General features: G+C 53.5%; 1 protein-coding gene and 1 long non-coding RNA gene across 2 annotated transcripts; one reads left to right on the top strand and one right to left on the bottom strand.

Moving 5' to 3' along the window:
• Positions 1–7,035: 7,035 nt before the first annotated feature.
• LOC135444920 (uncharacterized) lies at positions 7,036–11,396 on the bottom strand. The gene is made up of 3 exons (XR_010439358.1): positions 10,909–11,396; positions 10,313–10,524; positions 7,036–9,537 (listed from the first exon to the last, which is right to left on the bottom strand). It is a non-coding gene; the product is annotated as an uncharacterized LOC135444920 (long non-coding RNA).
• Positions 11,397–13,379: 1,983 nt separating this feature from the next.
• On the top strand, positions 13,380–15,622 carry IRF2BP2 (interferon regulatory factor 2 binding protein 2). The gene is made up of 2 exons (XM_064708504.1): positions 13,380–14,547; positions 14,777–15,622. Exons 1-2 carry the CDS (start codon positions 13,518–13,520, stop codon positions 15,496–15,498), a joined length of 1,752 nt encoding a protein of 583 aa, XP_064564574.1. The 5' UTR covers positions 13,380–13,517; the 3' UTR covers positions 15,499–15,622.
• The last annotated feature ends 783 nt before the right edge of the window (positions 15,623–16,405 follow it).

Below are 16,405 nucleotides of genomic sequence, written 5' to 3' on the forward strand. Positions count from 1 at the left end.
CAGCATGATCATAAGAAAGAGGTGCCTGATGTCTTCAGAAATTTGGTAGGCTGCCATAAGAATAGCTGTGGTAGCTACAGCTACTGAAGGAGGAGGAAAACAGAGCAGACAAAGAGCAGTTCCTTTTTTTGAGTCTGGGGTATCATTTTTCCTCCTGGAGCTAGAGTGGTGGAGTGCCAGGGGCAGAGCTCACCTCCACATTCAAGGGCAGCTTTCCATCACCCTTTTTATGCTGCAGCTTGGAGCTCAGACGTTCCCCAGCCCTACCCCATCCCTTAGTTTCCCCCATCTCTCTGCAGGCTGACTATTGCACTGGCAAGGGGCTTTTTCAAGAGAAGGCAGGGGGACAGATACCTCAGAGCTGCTGTCCTGCTCCTGACTCCATGGGCACACCTTTCTGGGCCTGAGTGATTATCTAAGTCAATGGGATGACCAAATCCCACAGAATCTGTTTGTTCAACAAGCTGATCTGGATAAGGAAAATCAAAGTTTCAAAGCAAACTTTTGGGCACAATCCAGTCCAAACATGGATTAATAAACCTTTTCCCCCGCTTTAAACTTTCTTAAAGTGCATTCAGCACTCAGTCAGTAGTACCTTAGAAACTCTCACTATGTGCCTATGCTCAAAAGGACAAAAAACAACAACAAAAGGAAATATACAGAGGGATGACTTAAGAGAGTTTGGAAATCGCTTCCCATATGAAACACTCCTTTAGTCACAGGCACAAAAAAGCATCAAAATTCCCTGCCTCTGATGTAAACAACAGAAAGAAAAAGTCATCTGGAAGGACAGGATGATTCATACTGAGGACCTGACTCGTAATATTCATCAGTGTTGAAATTGCCTCTGCAAGATGACTGCATGTGAAAACGGCATCAGCGAAATCCCAGCTTCTGCCACGAGAAGTATCATTAGCAGCAAAGTGGTGTGGTGAGACTCCAGTGGCACAACCCTTGCCCCAATGAGGGTGACTAATCGTAAGTCATCCGACCTGTCCCAGCTAAAACAGCACTGTCATTCAGGTAAAACTGCTTTACATAAGGGCAGCTGCAGCACACTGGAGCGTGCTCAGCCTTTGCAGCCATCTTTAACAGCAAAATAGAAGGGTTTTTTCTTGGCCCTGAAAAAATTCCTGCTGAGGGCTTCCTTATAAAGGAAGAAAGAGCTGCTCAAGTTGGATGCTTGAAGAAGACTGGAAAATTGGCCAGTCTTTTCCCTTATGTTAACTGCCCTGAGCCAAGCGGTAAAAGGGCAAAAAAGGCCATGCTGGCTTTATGCATTGTTAGGAGATACTTTCCCCTGCACATTTGAATCTGTTTACTTAATCTTCCAGGCCTTTACCCATGAATATTAAATTCCTTGATCACTATGCATTAGGAGTCATCTTCACACCATCTGTTTGTATTTGTCATCTAACCCTTGTAAATAATAAAATGTACTTTGTTCTCAAGTTCATGGATCCTAGCAGGAGAGCAATTGCTGTTGAGGAAAAGTACTGTGTGAAACTATTGGCAGTGACAGGACTCTTCTTTAGCCTCCTGTCTTCCCACTACACAAATCAAACGAATCAAATGAAAGGCAGGATCCAGCCCAAAGAGCGATGCATGGTTTCTTTGAAGGGCCAGAAGAGATGATGGAGGGCTCTGCACCTCTGAATGTGATGCAGGCGCTCTTGCCCATGCTTCTAAAGGAAGGCAATGACAGAAGAGAAGGCTGCACTTCAGGGGAGCAGCCTTGCTGAGAGTCAGGCATGCCAACAGCTGCTCTGCTCAAGCAAAAATACAGTCTGGATTGGCAGGAATGGCTGTGGCTGCTTAACACGGTGGCCTGGGCAGCTGGCCTGGGCAAACTTCCTAAGAGGTTCTGGCACAAAAGAAACATCTGAGGAAGAAATAGGTTAATGAGCAGATAGACAATGTTTCTCTCACACCTGGGAGTGCCATTAAAGAAGTGAAATTGTCACCCATCAGCTGAGAGGTAAAGTTCAGAGAAGGCTAGGCAAATATCAAGGGAAACAGTGATAAAGTGCAGTTGTTACAATATGAAATTAATCCTTAGATGGAGCTCTGCCTGAAAATTTTATTAGATCATGCAACGAGAACAGCCTTGACACATATTACAAAGGTTCAATTTCAACTTTATCACTGCAGATAAATGTGTGAATCCCTAGGACAATGGACTCATGAGAAGGGAAAAACATGTGCCATGGTGGAAGACCTCTGTGGACAACAAAAGCTGTCTGGCCAGCGCACCTCATGGGCACAGCGCCTTGGGGAGCCAGTCAGAGACATACTTTGCAGGAGAATCACTGTGATTTACATTCCCTAAGGATTTGTCTCTGTGCTCCTATAAATTATCTTATATGCCAGGCAACTATCAATAAGCACTCAAATTGTTACCATCTAGTTAAAACCCAATGTAGTTGGTTGAAGAAGGGATCATTTAGGAAATTAAACAGAATCATATTGTTTTTATCTGACACGTTGGTAGCAACAAATTTAGGCAAGAGAATGGTTGTCAAATATTTGTTTAACTGGAAGAGTTATCTGGCCTTGGACAAGATACCACTTGCCAGTCTGCTCAGCCTTGCAAACATCCCACACCAGGAGGTTACCTATTAAGTGATAGACAATATAACTTGTTAACTGTTAGAGCATTATGACCTTAGACTTTGCCCAGGTAATTAATAACACCATCTGCTCTTTAGGTTCTGCAATACTATTATTTTTACATAAGGATTACTCTTCTTTCTCCACAAGAAAGGTTGCAAAAAACAGCTAAAGGAGAGTAGGGCAGCATGGTACTTAAACCTGACTGCCCAAGCAAAATGTACAAGAGGCACAGTTCACCCAAAATATCGCAAATGTATTGTCTTGACTCTGTAAATATTGATGTGCTGAAGGCTGAGGGCCTGTGATCCAGCCTTGTCTTGCCTGAGAACAAGCTGGGAGTGAAATGCCCTCTGGTGCAGGCTGCCACTCACCTTGCTCTTTCTGGCACCACTGCGGTTTCCTTCGCCAAAACAACAGCAATGGTCCAAAGGCCACCATTTAGGATCACTGTGCCTTCAGATCTTTTTCTCTTTGATAGCATGCTTTTAAAGCATGTGCATTTCACACCAAGCAATCAGGTGTGAAATGCACCTTTATCAGGTCTTCCAATCCTCTTCTTGCTGACAGTGATGTGATTTTTGGCTTTGGCTTCTTAGGGAGTTAAGGGAAGGAAGAAAACAGTGTATTTCTCTCAGCGGGTGTCTCCTGGTCAGTGTTTCCATGGGGTTTCATGTAAAGCCATTCCCAGTGCACTGGAAACCTGAACCTACTGGATTCAGTGACAGAAGTCCTAACAACTGAGATGAGCCACTTTCTCACTCTGGAATGTTGCAATTTTTGTGCAAATAGTCTTTTCCTCCAAATAAAGAGAAGCTGAAACCTGATAGCTGGTGAGCGGCCAGATGAAGGAGGAAGCATTAGAAGTGTGAACACCAAAGTGATCCAAAATACAAGGCCAAGAGAAAGAACCCAGAGTGTATTTTAAATTTAAAAGTGCACATTTGTAGTGAGTTTTCAAAAAATGTTTTTATTTAGTTTACTGCTTATTGGTGTGTGTTTGAGGAACAAAACAATCATGATTCCTCCACATCCCCAGCTTAATTCCTATACGAGACCTAGGAGGTGGAGTGCTTTACTTGGCACTCTTTTGCAAGAGAGAGGTCAAATATGAAACTGAACATATGAATGCAATTAGGAGGGTATGTAAAATATGGGGGCTGGATGTCTTAACAGTGTCCGAAGCAGGCATGTCTTGACATGCCATTGGTTGAAAATGATTTTAAGTATTCCAGTCTGTCGGACAGTGTATCTGATTACATCTGAAAAGAGTTTCTTAGTCTTTTGCTCATATGATTTTTCTCATATTTCAAGTGTAGGAGTTTGACTCTGAAAGCCTAGCATGCAGAAACATTCACATCTTTTTGAAGTGTATGAAACAATATATTTTTATTACCAGTGCTGGCTCTGGAAGAAGATGTGAAAAAGTCCAGATTCTTCCCACTTGTCCTGTATTCATTTTGAGACAAAGAAAGTTCTAGGGACATTTATGCATGTTACCTGTAGGTGCGTGTAGCAGGTTGTGATGTGATATTTTTTCCATTTGTAAATAGAGAAACTGCTATTTTCTTACCATATACAGCTGAGTAAGTTTTCTTACTGTTGTTTCATAAATTACAAAGGAATGGCTAAAATCTGTGCCAAAAGTATGCACAAAAATCTATCTCTACTCTTTGCCTATGATTTGCATTTTCTTTTAAACCTTTCCAAGTGAAGCAGTAGGCAAAACTCCCGGCAACTAGAAGCATGTGCAAGGATGCAGAAAGCTTTAGAATATGTTTCTACACCCTGCTGACCTATTCATCAAAAAGTCTGCCAAAACACGTAACTCTTAGTCTAAAGCAAAATTCACAAGAAAGGGCCTCGCTTGCATTAACCTACTTCTTTCCAGGTTGCATGCCACTGCGGGATCTCCCAGAGGAAGAGGAGCTGAGCCCATTTTGTGACTTTGCTGTCCTCCCTAGGAATTTTCCCAGCTCCTTGGCAGAGGGGGACACTGGCAGGAGCAGCCCTGCTTCAGCTGTGCGGGTGGGCCAGGCTGGGACGCTGAGTTAAGCCCAGCAGATGCAGTGGTGCTGTGGATGAGGCAGCAGTGAGCTGTCAGCTGCAGGGCTGCCTGACCTCGCATGAAGCGGCGCAGTGCATCATCACCCCAGGCCAAATGCTGCTCTGGTGAGAATGCAGTGACTTAGCAGAGCTGCCCCCAGCGGGAACTCTGATTCCCCTGTGATCACAGGCTTACTGAGGCTGGCAGTGCTGAGTGAATCTAGGTTTAGATGTGCCTGTCTTCTTCTTTCCCCAGCTCTCTCTCCATTTGAACCACCATCCTGGTTCATGAGCACGGTGCAGTCCCAGGGTAAGGTTCTCACAATCCCAGAGAGCATTTGTGGAGTCATGAACTTGACAGCAACTTTTAAATGGAAATAGGCCCCCATACTGAAGTAGACATGGGAGTATCTTCCTCACCTCATGCCTGCATTGCATGTATCTTTTTTTGAGATTGTAATACAAACTCCCATTTCATTTACATACACACACATGCAGGTATGTGTTCTATTCTAGTTTTGTACCTGTTAGACAGAGGCCCTATAAGAACAACAAAGAAAAAACCATGCTGGTAGTTTTTTTTAGTGCTACTGAGCGATAAGGACATCCCTCTACTGTGAAGAGAAGTCCTGTGCAGTGGTTTCTCCACATTGTCATTATTGGTGATGGAGGCAGGGCTGTCATCTTGCTCTGCAGGATATGGAGCCCAGCCTTTAAACTCAGGTCCTGGCAGGAAATCAGACCCATCTCCAGCATGGCCCTGTGCCCCTGGGAAGCCCAGCTGGTCCATGTGTCCCTCCCTCCTCTTCACTGTGTACTCTGGCTGCCTGGGGAGGGTTGTCACAGCTGTTGGTGGGTGGTGGGAGGATGCCTGTGGGTGCAGCATGAGAGGTTTCTGCAGCAGCTCCAAACTGATGCTGCTGCTGAGGTCCCTTCCCACTCACCCATCCTGCCCTGCTTCCTTCTCTGCAGAAGCACCCTGGTGCAGCAGGATGGTGGCACTGGGGCAGGTTTAGATGCACTGCAGCTGTTGGTGCTGCCAGATTTGCTCCAGCAGCCACAAAAGCAAAGTGCCGAGGGCAGCGCCAGCAGAACCGAGGGCAGGGGTGGGGGAGAATGGGACCACTTCTGCTGACAGCACCAGGTCATGGTGCCCTCCCAAGCAGAGCTGCAGGTGTGCTGCGTGCTCTCCTCTGGTAGCTCACCCAGCTCACGCCCAAGGCCATCTGGATCAAAGACAGGATGAGACACTGCTCCGGAAACCAGGGCCAAGCTCCTCTCTTCAGCATGGCGCTCTGGGGTGGTGATTTGGTCTGCTATTATGTAAGATTCAACAAAAGCTGTATAACAAAACTATTTTAAGTAAGAATGTTAATTGAAGGCTGAGTCAGGCTGCAGCTAAAGCAGAGATGTTTTTGAGAGGCTTGTTCTCTTTTTCATTTGGTCTGTATTTTTTTCACTTAATTACAATGTGTGTGGAACAGCAGTTAGCAATAATAGTAACTGGCAGAGGGAAAATGGATGAACAAGATGATCATTCTCTTGCCTCTGGATCAGCCACTGAAACCCATCCCAGATCTGCACTTTTCAAAAGTCATTCACCTCTGAGTCTGCACGAGGCATATGGGAAGTGCAAGCAGAGCAAACAGGCAGCTCCTTTGTGCTCCTTATTGCGATGGACTGTGGGTGGAAACTGGTGAGATGTGTTAGGGGGAGGCTCACTGAAGGAGTGAGCAGGAGTTCACTCTGCCTGTGTGGCAGCTTGCAAGAGCACATGCAAGACCCCTGAATCAGCAGCAAGTGGCAGCTGTGCAAGCAGCCTCTGCAGCTGCCCCAGCAAGCTCACTGGCACGGCCATTCCTCAAGGAAAACACGAGGTCCTTCACAGGACCCATTATTGAAGATGACTGGTCCTCATCCAGTCCTGTTTGGGAGAGTAAGCGATACGCTAGCCCCAGCCTTTGGCAAGCTCCTTTAATAACAGGAATTTGCAGGAGGAGACTGAGTTTAATTGCCAGTTCCAGCACAGGTCTACCAGTTATTAATGCTGCTGGTGTTCTTTTAATCGAATATGAACTCAACTGTACTTCCTAGCAGGCACCTCCTTCTGGAGCTCAGCATGAGCAGAAGGGATGTGGGTGCCTGGAAAAGGGATGTGTGTAATTTTCTTTGCCCAAAAGTACACATGGACAGAATGAAGTAATCCAATACAACTCTGCTGTTTAAGTTTACAAATACATCATTAATGTCTAAACTTGTAAGTATTGCTCCTCAGCATTGCTACACATACACACACTACTCATATGACAGAATGTACACGATAAAAATATCCTTTTTGACTTGTTTTTACTTAGCATATTAGACTGCAGTCAGCAAAAAGACAAGGCTATGGGCTGAAGCACAGAGAGGAGCATTTCCTCCCTGCTCTGCCTGCCCAGAATGCTCCCTAAGGGGTTCTCTGCAGAGGAGGGGCACTGCATCAGGCACTGCCTGAGCATCAGGAAGAGAGAAAGGGAGAGAATGAGAGGAAGTGCTGGGAAGCCCAAACCAAATTTTGTTTCCATTCTGTGCTGTTCTTAGATTTGGGCACCCTTCTGTTAACTCTTGTCTCGTTGCAAAATTGAAATGGTATAGCTGCAATGACTAGCAGAAACATGGGCACCCCAACAATAACTCAGTGTGCCTGGAACAAACCAAGGCTGCAGCCTAATGAACCATTTTGCAGCTTTTGCATGCCAATAATCAAAATTCCTCCTGAAGGAAAACTGGTCTGTTCAAGGGACTCTGCTGTAGCAGCTGCCCACCGCTCCCTGTATTATGGTTCTTTCCCTAAAGAGCGACCCCTCTGAAGAGGGGGGATAGGGGAGCACACCAACAGAGTACATCTTGCTACCCAGTGTTTGGTAGCTACACAATCCTAGCAATTGGTAGGGAATCAGAGAGGCAATCCATCTCCCCTTTTCTCTCCCGTGAGTCTTTTTGAACTAGCTGATCTGTGTGGAGGCCAAACCCATGGGCACCTGCCCCCCAGAGGCCCCAGCCCCTCCAGGTGTCCGTGCCCTGCAGGAAGGACAGACAACTGCTGCTGTGAGAGGAGAAAAATGGGATTGCGAAATGGCCGGCGCTGCCAGGAAGCCTGGATATCAGCAGCAGCACAGCTCCCTTCAGCTGGGCTGCCTGCCCCTCTGGTGGTGGTCCTGTCCTGCCCCAAACCGTGGGGCCACCAGCCATCAAGGCGGGGAGGCTTTTGGGACGGCGAGTTCTTCTGGCAGGCCCGGGAGGTGATTTGCCAGCTGGAGCTGTCAGCAAGCGCCAGTTTGCTGCTGCAGGGGGATGTTTGGGTAATGCAGGAACTCCCATGTTGGAAACAGCATTAATACCCTTGGCCCACACTTTGAGAAGGTCTGGTCCTCGGTTTTGACTTTTATTTTGTGTGAGGACCCTACTGCCAACTCCCACAAACAGGGAAAAAGCATTTCCCAGCCTGAAACTCCCCAGCCCATGAGAAAGCCTTTGGCAGAGCCTCCTCCTTGGGGCTCCTCTTTGCGCTTTGCTCACGCACACCAGCACTTCCACACATGCAGAGAGGGAAGCTCTGCCCCTCTGCAGCTCCTCGGGGATCCGCAAACTGCATCGACATGGGCTCAGGGGAATGAAGCACAGACAAGGAATATAACTATCCAGGAGCCTAAAAAGAAGGAGCTTTAAAGCCCTCTGTAATTTTTTCAACAGACGATCTGTTTCTGCTCTTATTTTGTAACGTTTCCTGTGGAGTCCTCGCCCCTGTCCAATTTTCTGAGGGTATTTGGAAGCCTGTCGGCTCCCGCACAGAAGGCAGGGAGCAGAGCCAGCACGGTGTCACGGAGGGGTCACTGCTTCCTGGGCTTCCTGTTTATTTTGGGAAGGGGTCACCCGGCCAGCCGGCCGCTCTGCCTGCGCCCCGGGAAGCCCCTGGCCACCACATTCCTGCCCCCCTCGCCCGGGGCTGCAGACAATTGCTGACTGTGGCTCGAAATGCAGAGCACCAAGGCGGGGTGTAAATGGGATAACCCGACATGCCTATTTACTCAGCCTGGGGATAAGGGGCGGAAGCTTTTCCACATCAATTGCCCTTTCTTCTGGTATCTGGAAGTGTCTCTCTGAAGTTTTTCGTTCTCTTCGGAGGGTAGTAACCTCTGAATTTCTCAAGTGTTTCCATGATCTTTTCCTCGCTGCTTTTTTTTTCTACTTCTACTTGAAAAAAGGGCATAAAGTCAACTGCGCTGTTAAAAACAGAATTGTCTCCCTTTTTAAAGAAAGCATGCAAATTTTTCTCCAAACTGCCTAGAGCAGAGCCCACCAATGGAGCAGAAGCTGTAGCACACAGGCTCTTGCTCACAGTGCGAGTCCCTGGTAACTCGCCCTGACCAGGCTGTCTAGAGCAAAGCGTTGGAGCAGAAGAGCAGCGTCTCCATATTTTGGGACATATCCATGAATGAATGGCAAACAATTGTCCTACTGCTGTTTCCTCTTCTAGGCAGGCTCTGCTTAGATGCTTTGCAGCTCTTCAAAAGTTAACACCAAGCAGCAGCATTCAGTGCAGCTGTCTTCAAGGAGTTAATAAAAGGCCCCACGTATGGGAAACAGCAGACACTGAGTAGCTGCTCGAGTCCCTCTCGATCCTCTGGCACGTCCTGCCTCACACTGAGCGAGTGCACTGACCTCTCTCCGGCCTCGGTGGAGTATTTCTGTGCCAGTGGCTCTGTCAGCTCCTGCCATCAGCAGTCGGCTCCAGGCTGCAGGGCAGCCGTCAGCACGCCGCTGACGAGCAGCTCTTGGGGAAGCATGCTCTCATCCTGCAAGCCCAGAAGTGCACACAGCTTTACATTCGTAGTGATGCTCCTGTGGATAAAGTTGTAACTGGTTGTAAACATCTGCAGGATCAGTGGCTTACCATGAGCCTGTCCGAACCCTATTTATGTCAACACTCTGTGCCTGATGACACCCTCATTTGCACAGTATCTTTTTTCCCCCTTATAGCACTAGATTAAACATTGTTGGCCCAGAGTCACCTGCATGTGACTAAATCCAAAACTTCAAGGACTATTCCCAGACTCTCCTCTCTCAGTTCTGAGAGAGCAACTTCCATAATTAATTATGAATCAATGAAGGAGAGCTGGTAGCATCCTTCAGCATAATTGCCCTTCTTGTCTTGACTCTGGCCATTTTGATGTTACCCTGCAGGACTTCTGCCACAACAGGAGGATGCAAATAAGAGCTATGGAGGAAGCAGTATCTGCTGGAGAAGGATGTGAGACAGCCTCAGTCAGAAGGGAAAGAAGAATGCCAAGGGCAGAGGTGATCAAGTGAGGAGCACTGGTTTGGACACAGAGGAAGGGCAGGCCCCATGGGGGATAGGTACGTGGGTGAAGTGCAGGCTGGGGGCACAGTTCTGGGACAGGGGTCTGCACGCAATCACTGCTGCCAGTGCAGAGGATAAGAGGGATAAAACCCTGCTGGGAGGAAGAGAAACACAGTAAGATCTCGGTGTGGTTCATTGACAAAAGCAAAAAAACACATTGTAAGAAGGGGGATGGCATTGATGTGGGGGTGGCAAACAGAGTTCATCTCAAAGAGCTGCCCCATTACAACCTTTCCTCTCCCCTCCTTCCCTCACCCGTGACACTGGGCACACCGGGACAAGACAAGATCCACACTGTGCTGGACCCCCATCCATGCCATCATGGTGCTCCTTGCTCAGAGGCTGCCCCAGACCTTCCCAGCCTTGCACCCAACAAGACATTGTCCAGCACTCGCTGCTCCTATCTATAGCCTTGGTGTGTTGCAGCAAGGGGCGTTTCACAGAGATCCGGCACAAAGGGATGGCTTCTGTTTCAAAAAAGAGAAAAAAACCCAAGAGACAAATGCATTATTTGTTCGATTCCTGTGCAGTTACTGTTGTAACAGTCAGCAGCTTTGAGGTATTTTTTTTTTGTGATTTGATACATAAACCACATTTCCTATGTAGCACTGCCACTATTTTTTTATCAGGTTTTTGACATTGAGCTTGGCAACATGATTTTGTTGGGTTTTTTTTCCTTTTCCACCAGAATGAATTCAAAGGCAGCAAATGCGGCAAAACCAGAATACTGCTCATCTTGACTTTTCCACGCAGCTAGTTTTCATTAAAAATAAAGGAAAATAAATACAGATCACATTTTCTGTCCTGCAGTTAAAAGCCTGCCACAGCTCAAAGCTTTGCTTTCTTCTTACCCTGCAGCCTGGCTCAGCTAGCACTCCAGCTCTGCTCATGATCTGAAATGCGCAAACACACTGTTTCTTGGCTTTCCACCAGTATATATAAATATATGTAATTTTTTCCTTCGGAGAACCTGGAGGCAAAAGCAAGAGGGCAAAGGAGTACGTGACTAAAACATCCAAACTTCCTCTTTCATAAGACATCACATGATGAAGTGCAATTACAATTCCTGCCTTGTCCCTGCCAATTGCAGGCGCATTGCCTCACCCGAGAAACCCGGCTTCTTCCCCCGCCCCGTGTGTGTGTGTGTTTGTGAGTGTGTGTGTGGAGGCAGCGATCGCTGCAGCCGGCTTGGCGAGGCTCCAGCTTCGGGCTGGAGAAAGAGGGCAGTGGGTGGAAGACGAAAACAAAGATCTGTTTACTTAGCTTGCATGGATAAATCGTCTTTCCAGCCGGGGAGGGGAGGAGGGAAGAGAAACAGCTTTAAAGGACTTTGATGCAATGTGAAAGGAGGGCTGCTCGGGAAAAGCGAGCCGATGTTAACCCTTGGTTCTCCGGGAGCCACGGCAGGCTGCCCCTTCTCCTTGCTCCTGCCCTCCGGCCCCGGCCGTCGCCGCAGGGCCGCCGGGAGCTGTGAGGGCTCCGGGGGCGGCTCCCGGGGTAGCAGCCCCGGCCGCCGCAACGACGGACTGGGGGCCGGGGCTGACTTTTATTTCGCCTATGTACAACCCGGCGCCTCCAGGGCGCCCGGCCGGCCGTGCATTGCAAAGTCACCCAACCTGGCACGGGGGCCGGCGCTGCAGCCAGCGCCAGGACGAGCCGGAGCCGGGGCAGGGGGAGGCGAGGCCTCCCCACAGACCCGGGGCGCACGGGCGGCCGCCACACGCAGTCCCCGGGCCCGGCGGGCGGCGCGGGGCGAGAGGGAGCGGCTCTGCCCCGGTGTCCGCCTCACGGGGACACTCTGTCCCCGGTGTCCGCCCGACGCCCCTCGGCAGCCCGGCCGGGCAGGGGCAGCGGAGCGGCGGCGCTGGTGGCGGGCCCGGCCCCGCAGCGCCGTCGGGCGGCCCCCAGCCGCGGGGAGGCACCTCCCGGCGACCGCCACGGACGTCAGAGCTTCCCCGGCCCCGGCCGGCTCCCGCCTCCCGCCCTCTTTCCCTCCCTCCTCCGTAACCTACATAACGCCGTGGGAAGGGCGGCTGGAGCACGGCTGTCGGGGGGAGCACCCTCCGCCGTGTTCACCCTGCATGGGCAAAGGCGTGCAGCCGACCGTACGTGCAGGGATGTGCCCGGTGAGGGGCTGCTTCGCCTCCCGTGGCACACGAGGAGAGAGAACACCCTCTCTTGCTTCCTCCCTTGCCCCCATGCCGTGTTTCAGTGAGGGTGCAGGTGGCGGATGAGCGATTCACAGCGTGGAAGGGGGTCGGGGAAACAGGTTTTTCTTTTTTGGGAACGAGACGGTGTGTGCTTAGTCTGTGTGAATTTCGCTAATCTGCATTAGAGAACTGCTGGTTTGTGGTTTAAAATGACAGGAAATCTAGAACGTCCTATTTCCTGTGCACAAATGACAACAGTTAAGAGAAAAAAAAAAAAAAAAAAAAAAAAAAAGCTGGGTAATCGTTACATTTATTTCTGATGGTGCCTCCTGCTCCGGCGGGGAGAACAAAGCCGAGCACCGCTCGGCGGGGCGCCGGCCCCTGCCCGGAGGTGGCGATGACCGGCCCGGCGGGGGGAACCTCGGAGCTGCGGGGCGCGCCCGGGGCGCCGCGTCCAAGGTCACGGGGGAGGGGGTGCACTGAGTCCCGCACTGCGGGAGGCGCCCCGCGCACCGCTGCGCCCACCGTTGGGAAGTTTCGGCAAAGCCCCTCGGCGGTGAGGGAAATAGTAATACACCCAACAATAATAAAAATAAAATCAGAAAAGAAGGAGGGAGCTGCAGGGCACCCCCGCCCCTCGCCTTGTCCCTCTCCGCTCCCACAGCCCTCCCCGGGGCCGATGCGGGGCGGGGGCGCGGCGGCCCCCCGGCGGCAGGAGGAACCCCCGGTGCCGGTGGCGGGGGCGCGGGCAGGGGCCGGGGCTGGGATCGCGGCGGCGGCGGCGGGGCGGGGGCGCCCATCGCGCAGGCGCGGCCGGCACTGTCGAAGAATCGTAGCGGCGGCGCGCAGAGGCGGCGGTGGCGGCTGGAGCCCGGCACGGCGCCGCCGCCAGCCCCGGCCCCGGCCCCCGTGGCAGTCCCCGCCCCGCCCGCCCCGCCGCGCCGCGCCGGCCCCCGCCGCCCCGCGCCGCCCCGTAGTAGCCAGAGAGCGGGGGAGCCGTGCGGGCGGCAGCGGCCGCAGCCCTGCGCCAGCCGCGCGGCGGAGATGCGCGTCCCCGCCGCCCTGTGAGCGCCGCCGGCGGAGACGGCGACGGGAGCGGCGTTCCCCGCAGCGGCTCTGCCTGCCGGGGCGCCCGCCGCGCCCCGCTCCAGCGCACGGAAGAGGAAGGCGAGGGGGAGGGGGCCCGGCGGACGGTCCCGCTGCGGCCGCGGCTCCCGAGCCTGCCCGTCGGGACTCCGGTGACGAGGGGCGGAGGAGGCAGCGGCCGAAGCCGGAGCGGGGGGCGCTCGCCGCTGCCCCGGGGCCGGGACATGTCGTCGGCGGCGGTGGCGGCTGCTTCCCGCAGGCAGTCGTGCTACCTGTGCGATCTGCCCCGCATGCCCTGGGCCATGATCTGGGACTTCACCGAGCCCGTCTGCCGGGGCTGCGTCAACTACGAGGGCGCCGACCGCGTGGAGTTCGTCATCGACACGGCGCGGCAGCTAAAGCGGGCGCACGGCTGCTTCCCCGAGGGCCGGGCCCCGCCACCGCCCCACGCCAAGCAGCCTCCGCTCTCCGCCAAGGAGCTCCTGGCGCAGCAGCAGCAGCTCGGCCACCCCTCGGCGGCGGAGGCGGCGGCGCGGCCCCCGCCGCAGCCCCTGGAGCGCTACTCGCTGGCGGCCGAGCGGCCGCCGCCCCGCCTGGGCGCCGAGTACGGCGGCGGCCGGCAGGTCAACGGGATCCTGGTGCCCAACGGCTTCCCCAAGCCCGAGGAGCCGCCCGAGCTCAACCGGCAGAGCCCGAACCCGCGGCGGACGCACGCCGTGCCGCCCACCCTGGTGCCGCTGGTGAACGGCGCCGGGCTCCCCGCCGCCATCGGCGGTCTGGGCAGCCGCGCCGCCGCCGCGGCCGCCGCCTCGCTGGCCGCCATCTCCGCCGCGCCCGCCCCCATGGCCGTGCCCGTGCCCCAGCAGCCGGCGGCGGCGGCGCAGGCGGCGGCGCAGGCGGCCGGGCAGCCCGGCGAGCTGGGGCACAAGCGCCCCGGCTCCGTCTCCTCCTCCTCCTCGGGTGGCGGCGGCGGCGCGGCGGGGGAGCACGACAGCGGCGCCAAGGAGAAGCGCGGCTCCGCCGAGAGCCTGCCGGCGGCGGCGGCGGCGGAGCTGGCCGCGGAGGGCAAGGGTCGGCCGGGCTCCGAGCAGGAGTGGCTGGCCAAGCCCAAGACAGTGCGGGACACGCTGCTGGCCCTGCACCAGCACGGGAGCCACACCGTGGCCCCCTTCGACAGCAAATTCAAGAAGGAGCCGGGCATGGCGGGCGGCAGGCTGCTGGGCTACGAGACCAACGGCTCCGTGGCCAAGCCAGGTGAGGAGCGGGAACCGGGGGACGGCGGGGCGGGAGGGGTGGCTCTCCAGGGATATGCGAGGCGGGGGATGCCGGGCGGGTTTGGGCGTGCGGGGCGGCGGCCCGGCCGCTTGGGTGGCCGGGTGCCCGGGGGGCGGCCGGGGCCAGGCGTTTCCGCGGTTGCTCGGCGATGCGTTGTGACTGCGCTGCCTTCTCACCCTCCTCCTTCCCCCCTCCTCTGCCTCTGCAGGGGCCCGGGCCGCCCGGAAGAGGAAGCCTTCCCCCGAGCCCGAGGGCGAGGCTGGACCCCCGAAGATCAACGGGGAGGTGCAGCCCTGGCTGCCCGCCCCGTCGGAAGGGATGAAGCTGCCGCTGACGGGCACCCCCTTCATGTCGCCCCCGCCGCCCACCGCCTCGCCCCACTCCAACCGGACCACGCCGCCCGAGGCGGCACAGAACGGCCAGTCCCCCATGGCCGCCCTCATTCTGGTGGCGGACAATGCCGGGGGCAACCACGCCTCCAAAGACGCCAACCAGGTCCACTCCACCACGCGGAGGAACAGCAGCAGCCCCCCCTCGCCCTCCGCCATGAACCAAAGAAGGCTGGGCTCCGGCAGGGAGGTGCCGGGCCAGGGGGCCAACGCGGCGGCGGCGGGCGGCCTGGAGCCCGTGCACCCCGCCAGCCTGCCGGACTCGTCCCTCGCCGCCAGCGTCCCGTTGTGTTGTACCCTGTGCCACGAGCGCCTGGAAGACACCCACTTCGTGCAGTGCCCCTCCGTCCCCTCGCACAAGTTCTGCTTCCCCTGCTCCCGGCAGAGCATCAAGCAGCAGGGAGCCAGCGGGGAGGTGTATTGCCCCAGCGGGGAGAAGTGTCCCCTGGTCGGCTCCAACGTCCCCTGGGCCTTCATGCAAGGGGAGATCGCCACCATCCTGGCCGGAGATGTGAAAGTGAAAAAGGAGAGGGACTCGTGACTCGCCTGTGCTCGCTGCCCGACGTCACCTTGAACTCGAACTGCTCGAATTCTGTATATATCTATAAATATATATATATAAATATATATATATATCTCCAAGACAAGGGAAATGTAGACTTCATAAACATGGCTGTATAATTTTGATTTTTTTGAATACATTGTGTTTCTATATTTTTTGAAGACAAAAGGTATGTACTTATTATAAAGGCATTTCTTCTAATTCTTCTCTTTTTTTTTTTCTGTTTCGTTTTTTCTTTTTTTCCCTTTTGTTATAGCAACTATTTGTTGTGCTTCCCTGGTGACAGTTACTGTTCAATGTAGGCTGTGACTTGCGCTGCTTTTTTTAGAGAGCACTTGGCAAACCAGAAATGCTTCTAGCTGTATTTGTATGCACTTGTTTCTTCTGTTTTTTCTTTTCTTTTCTTTTTTTTTTTTTTTTAAATGCCAAATACACTTTCTGACATTGTAAAGATTGCCTTACTGTCTGTGATTCCTTATTCCTGGCCCCTGTCCTGTAGAGCTGGTCGCATGCAGGCTTGGTCTGAGGCAGCTGGGGACAAGAGTGGCTGGCCAAGGCAGGCGTGCCCTTTGCATCCCTCCGGCCGGGCGAGCTTAGGGAGCAGGAGGGCTTTCTCCCAGGAGCGCGTGGCTCGGGTTGCGAAGGAAGATCCTCCAGATCCAGTCCCGAATTGCTCACTGATTCTCGAGGGAAGTTGCCACCAGAGTAGGATGTGGAGAGGTGTCCAAGAGGCGCTGTTGAGTTAGGGATTTCTGGGTTTGTTTGTTTTTGGTTTGGTGTTTTGTTTTGTTTTGTTTTCTAAGGCAAAGTTGACCGCAGTTCTCGTGATCAGTTCTAAGATTACAAAACTGCATTTATTCACCAGTTGCATACCATAACATGGAAT

The sequence above is a fragment of the Zonotrichia leucophrys genome, chromosome 3 (genome assembly GCF_028769735.1).
Source record: "Zonotrichia leucophrys gambelii isolate GWCS_2022_RI chromosome 3, RI_Zleu_2.0, whole genome shotgun sequence".
Classification (NCBI taxonomy): domain Eukaryota; kingdom Metazoa; phylum Chordata; class Aves; order Passeriformes; family Passerellidae; genus Zonotrichia; species Zonotrichia leucophrys.